The following is a 9,848-nucleotide window of genomic DNA, read 5'->3' as shown; positions in this document are numbered from 1 at the left end:
AGAATTGACTGCCTAACATTCAATCCAAAATGAAACTTGTCCCCTCTCCCCTTCCTCCTGCATCTCTGGTCTTGGTGAGTGAGGATGGTGTCCACCCAGTCACTCTGGGAGAAACCCAGGTGCCACCTCATCCTTCTCCATCTTCCTTACCTCCCTTAGCCCATCAGTTGCTGAGCCTTGTCCAGTCCAACTCCTGATTATTTCCTAAAACTGGCCGTGCCCTTGGTCCTGACTTTATTGAAGCTTCCCTTGCCTGGACTCGCTCCTAACCAGCCTCCCACCCATCCTTTTTCCAAATGAATCGCCAAAGTGATTTTTCCCAAGTGCCAATTCAACCAAGTTGCTTAAGGTCCAACAGTGGGTAAAATCCAAACTTCTCAACATCACCCCCAAAGCCCTTCAGGATCTTTCCCTTCCTGTCTGGAGTCCAGGCAGGCAAATTCCTTCTCAGATACAGACCTGCTCTCCCACACCTCTGTGCTCTCGCATGAGTTGGTCTCTCTCTTTCTGAAATGTTCTCCTCTCACTTGTCTACTTTCTTGTATCCAACATTACCCACCCACTCCTACTTCCAGAGAAGTCTTTCTGACTTTCTCTCTCTACCATACCAGGCATTCAAGAGCACTCCTTTTGGCATTCCCTATTAGATTACTCATATTCTACATTATAAATACTTAATCTATCTTTCCCCCTGTCTTTCTTGAGGATATGGCCTGTGTCTTACCAATAAGATCTCCAGTACTTAATAATGATAGTGGCTAATGGTAAAACCACTAATTGAACTAATAACAGCTTTTACGTTTCAGGCACTGTTTTAGTTCATTGTGTGCATTATCCCACCTAATTGTCACACCATTCCCATATAATATAGCAACTATTATCATTCCTATATTACAGATGAGGAAATAGAGGCTTAAGAACATGAGATAGTTTTTCCAAGGTCACTCACAAAGAACTGGTGGAGCCAGATTTGGACACAGACAGTCGGACTCCAGAGTCCCGTGTTAGAGTGCTTAATGCAGCCAGTACCTGAAGCATGGCTGGTTTTCCAGTTCCTACTTGTCCGATGGAATGAACAAATTAAAAGATGACCCATGCATGAACAAATAGGTAAATGCCTGAACCCACCACCACACTAGCTGAGATGGGTTAGCTTGTGGAGAAAGAAGAGGCTTTGGGCAGGAGAGCTTAATTGTGAGGGGAGACAGGAAGGTAGGTGTAGCTAGGGTGGGCAGGACTGGGGAGGTGGGGTAGCCAAAGAGGAAGGTGCTCAATGGCCACCAGGCAACAGCCTACTTCCTGGCTCTGAGCTAATGAGCAGACTTATAGGTTCTGCCTGTCATTTGATTCCTACAAATATTAGTAGGAGGGAGTGTGCTGGGGAAGGAGGCAGTTCTGATCTGAGCAGCTTATCTCTGGTCCAGGGTTAGGGAGGTAGAGGAGAGCCAGGGAAGCTGAGCAGAGTTGATAAGCACCTTCCTGTTTGGATAGAAGCAGGGCTGCAGAGAAGGAGCTCAGAGAAGACCCTGGAACACAAGTAGAGAAGTGTGGACATAACTGCCATCCCCATGGGGCAGGCCAGCTCTAGCAAGGTGAAGAGGGGAAACCTTCAGACCTTTCTTAGACTCAGAGAGACTAGGACACTAATCCTGGTCCTGTTGTGAGTCCCCAGTGGGCCCTTAGGCAAGTTTCCTTGTCTGTAGAATCTGGATCCTTGGCTCCATGGGTGCCCAGGTCTGAAAACAGAGTGAGGAAGTTCCCTGCAGATAATTGCAAAGGGAAGCCAGAACTGGCAAATCCAGGTAGGTTCCTTTGCTTCCAGCTTCTTCCCATCCCCCAAAATGGAGGCAGTCACCCAAAAGAAGTGATCTCTTTAGAATACACTTTTTCTCATTGGATCCTCACAGCAACCCACTGAGGGAAGGAAGAGCTGGCACTGCTATTATTGTTGCTATCGTTTTGACCTGAGGGAGCCATGGTCACACCACGAGAGAGACAGAACTCTGTCCAGAGCTCTTTGCTTTGTATCACACAGTGACACGGAACAGCAGAGACCCCAAAAGTACCAGCCAAAAAGACATGAGGACAACGGTCTGCATGAACACCACGGGGAACGAGAAGACCAGCAGTCAGAAGATGAGGGTGTTAGCCTGGTTTGTGCCTTTTTGCTCCACAGGCTAAAAGTGCCTTTTGCCAGATTCATCTGTGGATACCACTGCCGTGCCCAGTGGCCCTACCAGGTTGTTGTGAGAGGAAGGGAGCACCTAATCTCAGGACCTAATCTCTGGGTACTAGGTAGCAGTGGATATGAACCCCAGAGTCCTGGGCTCTAGTATGTCGGAGCTGTAAGGGAGCATTAAGACTGTCTGCTCGTCCAACTGAGGTGGAGAAATGAAACCAGTCAGACTAGCCAATGTGAAAAAAAGAAAACACTATAGAGTGTAGTTTTTTAAGCCAATTTTTAGTTGGAGAGAGAGGAAATATTTGAAAGGTCAACTGGAAAAGCAGAGATGGCTAATATCGTCATGCCCCTGGGAGGCCCAACAAAAAGCCTGCCCACCGTTTCCCCTTCAGTGACATAAGTGATGCAGCCAGGGAGCTTTGAGCCTCTAGATAGGAAGGACAGTGATTAAGTAAAGGAGGACTGGGCACTCTGCAAATGGAGCAGTTTCAGATTTCCACAGGAGCCAGCCTAGCTACCAGGTCTCCTGTGGGCGGGTGGTAAGCCACCTGGAACAAAACAGTGACAAAGCAGTGACAGAGCCACACAGAAATGCCCATGGCATTTAATGGAGACAGGTGCAGCTGGTATATAGGGTGGAGTGTGGGTGTGCAGACTCCTGCCCTTCCTGCCCAAAGCAGCCTGCGATAGCAAAATAAATACAAAACAGAGAGGAAGAGGAGGAGGAGGAGACCAGGGTGGTGAGAGGAGCAGAGTGAACCTGCAGAGTCACTGGGCCGGTGAGGAGTGGAGAATGGCAGCCACACCTTGAGAACCTACAAGAGGACGTGCTCCTCTGTGTTTCTGGACCGTCTAAATTTTCCATAATGAAGCAGTGTCCATTTGTAATGATATCTTTATTTTTTATTGAGATATAGTTGACATATAACATTGTATAAGTTTAAGGAATACAACATCTTGATCTGATACATTTATATATTACAATATGAATAGCTAACACGTCCATCAGGTCCCAAAGTTATTATTTTTTTTTTGTGGTAAGAAAGTTTAAGATCTGGTCTCTTAGTAACTTTGAGGTATATAATACGGCATTGTTAACTATAATCTCAGTGCTGTGCATTAGATCTCCAGAACTTATTCTTCTTCCAACAGGGTGTTTTATACCCTTTGACCAATATCTCCCTAGTACCCCATCCCCCGCCCCTGGCAATCACCATTCTATTCTGTTTCCAAGAGTTCAGCCTTTTTAGATTCCACATACAGACATTCCTCATTTTATTGTGCTTTGTTTTATTGAGCTTCACAGATGTTGTGTTTTTCACAAATTGAAGGCAAGACCCTCCACCAGCAAAAAGATTACAATTCATTTTATTGCAGTGGTCTGGAACGTAACCTGTAATATCTCTGAGGTACGTCTGTATACATGAGGTCATAGAGCATTTGTCTTTCTCGGTCTGACTTATCCCTCACTTAACATAATGCCCTCAGGTTCCACCCATGTCGTAGCCAACGGCAGGACTCCTTTTTTTCTCACAGCTGCATAATATTCCATTGTGTATATATCACATCTTTTTTGTCCATTAATCTGTTGGCATTTATGTTGTTTCCACAACTTGGCTATTGTCAGTAATGCTGCAGTGAACATGGGGGTACAGATATCTGTTTGAGGTAGTAATTTTATTTCCTTCAGATATATACCCGGAAGTGGAATTACTGGATGATATGGTAGTTCTAGTTTCCATTTTTGAGGAATCTCCATACTATTTGCCATAATGGCTGAACAAATAGACATTTCCCACAACAGTGCACAGAGTTTCCTTTTCTCCACATTCTCGCGAACATTTATCTCCTGTCTTTTTGATGATAGCCATGTAACGATAACTTTAAAATACACAGTGAAACGGGGGAAAAAAACACTAGAAAGATAGATGGCAAAATGTTAGCAGTGATTTCTTTTGGGATGGGAGAGCGAGATATTGGTGATTTTTCTTTTGTTTCTTTTCACTTTTTCTGTTCTTTCCAAATTATCTAGAATGAGAACCATAAAAAGGAAATACAGGAAAGTGGCTCCCTGTCCTTCAAATGACAAAAACAAACAAGCAAAGGAAGAGAGGCTGGGATCAGTTAGGGTGAGTTGGAGAGGCTGAAAGATTAGGGAGAATGAGTGGGGTGAGGGACCGAGAGGAGAAGATGGGGTCAGGGAAAGCTAGGGCCTGTTTCGGGGGGCAGCCAACTGTGAAGTGCTTCCCAGTTATCTTGAGCCACCCTGAGTGGGCCCTGCCCAGCTGTCCCTATGCTCTCAGGCCAGCAGAGAAGTCCTACTGGGCATCTTCTTTCCAATCCCCAAGCACTGCAGTCACTGTCTTCCCAGTACATTTAGGCTGTCCTCCCCCAGAGCTCCCAGCAGCCTCTGCCGGCAGGCTAACTAAGACAGTTTTAACGTGGAGACTGATCCTTGATGCCAGAGAGGCTGACTTAGAAGGATCGTGTTGGGCTTATTTTGTGCAGGGGCCCTTAAAGGAGGAAAGAGAAGACAGGTAGGTCAGGGAGGGCACAGCCATACATCAGGCAGCCAAGCCAAGAGAATTAGCTGGTAGCAATAAGTAGCTTTTTAACACAGAAGAGAAAATACCAGTGATCAATAAAGATGTCTCTATAGTCTCTTTCCAAGATACATTGTCTCTTCTCAAGATGCACAGGGGTTCTAGGAGAGCTTCATTCACCCCCAGGCAGGCTGGGAAGAGGACAGAGGAGCAAAGATAAAACACACCTCCAGAAGTAGGGCGGGTCAGGGAGGGGACTGGGAGGGCATTGGAGGTACAAAGGAGGAAATTTGAGGAGTCAGGGAAGGCATCAGGAGGGCAGGGTGGGACCCAGGGAGGTCTGGGTGGGGACTAGGAGGTCATGAGGGGAAGTGGGCAGGGGAAGGGCTGCGGGGGCAGGAAGGGCCTGAGGAGGGTGGGGGTGGGACTCAAGAAGCCCTGGCTGCAGCTACAAAAATATCCTTGTAGCCCTTGATCTCTTTGACTTCGTTGCTGCTGATGAGGACTTGTAGCTGGTGAGGTCCAGATTTGAAGGGGTAGAGGTCCAGTTGAATTTGGATAGTGTGTCCTGCCACCAGAGTCCCAAGGCTGAAAGTCAAAAAGAGCCTGTTAAGGTCTTGAGGAGTAACTGCTGGGGTGGGTGATCTGGTGTCCCCTCATGGTTGCTAAGCACCTCCCACCTCCCAACGCCACAGAGCCAAACTTCCCCAAGGAGGGTGGGAAAGTGAGTACAAGAAGACACCATCCAGGAGCCTGAGGACCATGCTCGAGGCAGCTCTTATCAGAGACCAGCAGACACAGGTAAATGGTGATGGCACTTACTCATTTGATATCTGCCCATGGATGAGGCCACTTCCCTCTAGCACCATCATGCAGTGACTCAGAGCGACCGTTTGAGTGTTGGTGAAGGTGATGTGGATGCTCAGTGCTTTGCCCACCTCAGCCCTCTCAGACAGCTGTGTGGAGAGAAGAAAGGGATACCATGGGCGACTGGCCTCATTCCTGCGGCCTCACTCCCCCATTCCTTTGTTGACCACCAGCGACTATTTACTTAGAGCGAAGAAAGTGCAGTTGGGAGAAAAGAATATGAGCTGAGAGTATTTAAGGTTAACACACATCCTGGCCTGTCTTAGGAGGTCATGATATTGCAGAAAGCCACCACCAACTGAAAACTACCCTGAGCTGAAATCTATTTCCCTGTCCATCATCTAGTTCGGGATGGCAATTAGATTTCAATTTAAGTGCCAGCTCCTGTCCATTAGTTGTGGCTAATGAAAATGTCATGTTAAAAAGGATCCTGAGGACAAGTCCAGAGTCAGAGAGTCCTGACTGATTAGTAGCGTCTGACAGAGGTATAGGATAAGGAAGTTGTGTCATGTGTGCCATCTACATGCCATTAGCGATGTCATTCTGAGGCCAAGGTCACAGGATATATTAATGGCAGAGCCAGCACCTGACCCAGCTGTCCCAGGCCCCAGCCAGGACCTTTCCCCCAAGCTGCTCTGTCTTCATATACATCAGCAGACACATTCTGAGTTTTTCCAGGTATGTTCAGTGCATCGTATGTGAGGTCAGTGTCATAGGGCAGCAAGGCCTGTGAGTGGGAGGCCTGGATTCTGTCCCACTCACTTCTACAGCCCTGGTGCCCAGTGCAGTGCCAGCCAAATGATGCATATTCGGTAAACAAGTGTTGAACTGAAATGAGCTCTAACCACCCAGATTGTACTGTGTTATGTTCTGGTGCAACCAGAGAATCAAGGAGAAGGAAGAACACTTCCTGACTTCTCTAGAATTCAAACAAAAAAAACAAGACCCTTGTACTCTAATGAGGGTCTCAAAGTAGAACAGGTAAAAAAAATAAAAAATAAATAAAAAGAACTTTGGAATCCAGCATAGTCACACAAATCATGCCCAGGTCTCTTACCAATGGGGACCAATTAATAGCTTACTTGGCATCTGATGAGTTTGCATCGGATCCTGTTATGACCAGGCTCTAGATAACGGACAGGGCCCTGACCTCAGCACCAGGCTGTCCGCACTTGCGATTCTGCCCACTGTTTGCCCCACCTGGAGACTGCCTGGCATGACTTCGCCTGACAGCATGCCCAGGTGAAAACCGTCAGGTGGACAAATAGTTTATGATACAGAGACACTCAATTCTTGTTCTGGGTGGGGGTAGGATGTGCCATTGGGAATCTATCAGGTATGAAACCAGATTGAGACTAGGCCGAGGGCAAGTCTCTCAGAGTGGGAAGAGAAGGAGGGGAAAGGAGGCTCCTGGTAATAAATGGGGAACATCCTGCCCTTCATTTATCCTTCTTCCACCTGTATTCCTTCCTCATGCAGTAGTCTCTCCAGCCCCTCAAAACTCTGAACTCAAAATCTGAGGCTCACCTTTTATGTTTCCCTCCTTGTCACACCCATCTTATCAGCAATCGCCTCTTGAATTTGACTTGTCTCTGTCAAATCTCTCTCCTCGACTCCAACTCCCAGTCATTGCTTTTCTTGTCTCTGCCTCTGCAAACCTATTTCCTCATCTCCATTTCAGGTCTCTATATAGTGTCTTCCTATATCCTCCATTCCATTTGCATCATCTGTAAAATGTCATCTCTTCTGGCTTCTTCATGCCCTGCCCTTCATGCTTTGCACAGAGCACAAAAGACCACACCACACCTTTAATCATCCATTTGGTGTCGAGGCAAGGACCATGTCTCATTTGCCACTATACTCCCAGCCCCGGGGCTGGGTGAGTCAGAGGGCCCCTGGATCTCATCTCTGTCCATATGTCTTACCTCAATAGATAAGTGGGGAGGATCCAGAGATATATCTTTGAGGACCAGTATGGACTTCCCTGTCCCCTCCACTTTGGCAATGCCAGACACGCGGATCAGCTTTTCATCCGTCAGTTTGTTTCTGTAATTGTTGTAAGGTAGCAAGAACGGCCACTGTATCTCTAAGCACAGACAAAAGGCATCATGAGTCTGGGGAATGGATCTCAGAAAGAGAGAAAGGAAGCATGTGTGAGAGAAAAATTAGTTAGAACATGTGTGTGAGTCTAGATGGGTGTGTGAAAGTGTGTGTGTATTTAAGAGAAAGACAGTGTGCTTACCCTGCCCTCTCTGCCCCCAGAGGTTGCTGCTGTGTTTCACTCAGTGGGATGGCATCAGAGGTACAGCACTTGGCATTCAACCTCCTGCCAACAGCAGCTTCACTGCCTAGCATGTGTGTGTGTGTCTGTGTGAACGCATGCATGTGTGTGTTGGGAATGAGGGAGTCTCTGTGTGATCTGGCTGGGCCAGGCCAGTTTTTTGTTCGTAGCCCCAAAGCTCCCCTCCCTGTAGGTAACTTTCTAGGTCTGCCTCATACTCACCCTCCCCAAAGTCCAGGTTCAAGTGCACTATATGCCTCCAGAGGGGCTCCCGGGTGCCACCTTTGTGCAGCAGAGCCTGTGCGCAGAAGCGGACCTCCAGTCTGATGGGACCCTGGGGGTGAGTTCTGTCTGGCACCCTCCGGGCATGCAGCTTCAGCAGCAGGTCCTTGCCCCACTCAGGTGTTCTGGCCAAGTGGAGCTGCAGCTGCGCTGGCTGATCCCCCAAACCTCCGGACCCCAGCAGATCCAGGAAGGGTGAGGAGGTCCTTCTTGAGCCCAGCATTTTCCGGGAAGCCTTCAAGAACACAGACCGCTCCTCATGGGATCCTGGCAGAAAAAGGAGATGAGAAGACATCAGTGGGAGGGGTTGAGAGGACCAATGACTTCTCTGGAAAACAAGCCACCCAACCACATGAAGTGCTGCATCAGGAGGCAATACAGCATCATAGCTGAGAATATGGGGGTTGGTGTTGCCTGGTGCTGGGTTCGATCTTTGCTCTTTCACAGCCCCTAAATCTCTCTGTGCTTCAGTTCTGTCATCTATAACCTGGGGATATCTCCTTGCCTCATAGAGTTGCCAAAAATTTAGGTTAAACGAGTTGTTCTTTGTCATCAGTGTTGCCACCATCATCATTATCATCATCATCAAATCCAGAGGCTTCTCTCTCCCATCAGCATCCTCACTTCTAACATATATGCTCAAGGCTTATAGAGCTTCACCTCTTGCCCCTGGGGTCTACTCAACATTCAGGCTTAACCCCAGCTCACCCCAAACTGTGGACCTCTCTAGAACATTTACTGTGCACTAGAGGCACTGTTCCAAGTACTTTCTGTGTATTCACTCATTTAACCCTCACCACATCCCTCTGAGATACTATTAACCCATTTTACAGATAAGAAAGTGGAGGCACAAGCATGGTAAAAATGTGTCCAGGCTCACACAGTTAGAACGTAGCAAACTCTTAATTAGTACTCAGACAGCCTGACTCCACCCAGGGCTTTTTCACAGGGAAGTCTGCTCCCTTCCATAGGCCGAGGAACCTTTTCCCTCCATAAATGTCCATCTCTCCCATTGCTGCCACCTCCACTGCCAAGAAAACTATGATGTGACCCTAGGATATAATTACCAGGTAAAATAAAGGTCATTCAAATGACCTTTTGAATGACCATTCAAATTTGAATTTCAGATAAACAACGAATAATTTTTAGGATAAGAATTCGGGACATATTTATACTCATAAAATATTTATCTGAGTTTTTCTGGAATTCAAATTTAACTGGGCACCCTATATTTTGATTTGCTAAGTCCCTACCCTGGGGCCACATGGCCAGGGTCCAGGAAAGCCCTGGGAGTTTGCTGTAAGGAGATTATTAGGTGGTGATGGTTTTAAGGTGGGAGTCATTCCCACTGGGAAGCAACACACAGGAGGTTATGCCCACCTCCCTCCCCAAATCCCCAGACTCCGCCCTGCCCCCCCCAACCCAGTACCTTCTGAATACTTGTAGAAGCTGGTGATGTTCTGACGCTGATCTGACCCTACCATCTTGGTGCTGATTTCCTTCCCGATGGAACTGGTATTATGGGCCAGAATTTCTTGGGCTTGGCCATCCCTGAAGAGCCAAATGACTTCGTCGGCGTTCACCTCGGCGTACACAAATGGGGTGTCATAGGCCAGGTGGACCTCCCCTTCCTTGATGGCCTTCACGGAGGCAGGGCCACAGCAGAACAGCCCTGTGTAGGGGAGACGTTGTG

General features: G+C 47.6%; 1 protein-coding gene across 1 annotated transcript in view; it reads right to left on the bottom strand.

The window, feature by feature from the left end:
- Positions 1 to 5,153: 5,153 nt before the first annotated feature.
- The window catches only part of TGM7 (transglutaminase 7), a 33,667-nt gene continuing 28,972 nt past the window's right edge, over positions 5,154 to 9,848 (bottom strand). Inside the window, exons 10-14 of the mRNA XM_006920586.1 lie at positions 9,585 to 9,827; positions 8,096 to 8,422; positions 7,518 to 7,678; positions 5,548 to 5,681; positions 5,154 to 5,313 (exon numbers count right to left, since the gene is read on the bottom strand). Of these exons, the coding sequence (XP_006920648.1) occupies positions 5,154 to 5,313; positions 5,548 to 5,681; positions 7,518 to 7,678; positions 8,096 to 8,422; positions 9,585 to 9,827 (1,025 nt within the window). The remainder of the gene's footprint in view (positions 5,314 to 5,547; positions 5,682 to 7,517; positions 7,679 to 8,095; positions 8,423 to 9,584; positions 9,828 to 9,848) is intronic.

This window comes from Pteropus alecto, unplaced genomic scaffold (assembly GCF_000325575.1).
Source record: "Pteropus alecto unplaced genomic scaffold, ASM32557v1 scaffold86, whole genome shotgun sequence".
In the NCBI taxonomy this organism is placed as follows: Eukaryota; Metazoa; Chordata; class Mammalia; order Chiroptera; family Pteropodidae; genus Pteropus; species Pteropus alecto.
This window is presented reverse-complemented; position numbering and strand designations above follow the sequence as displayed.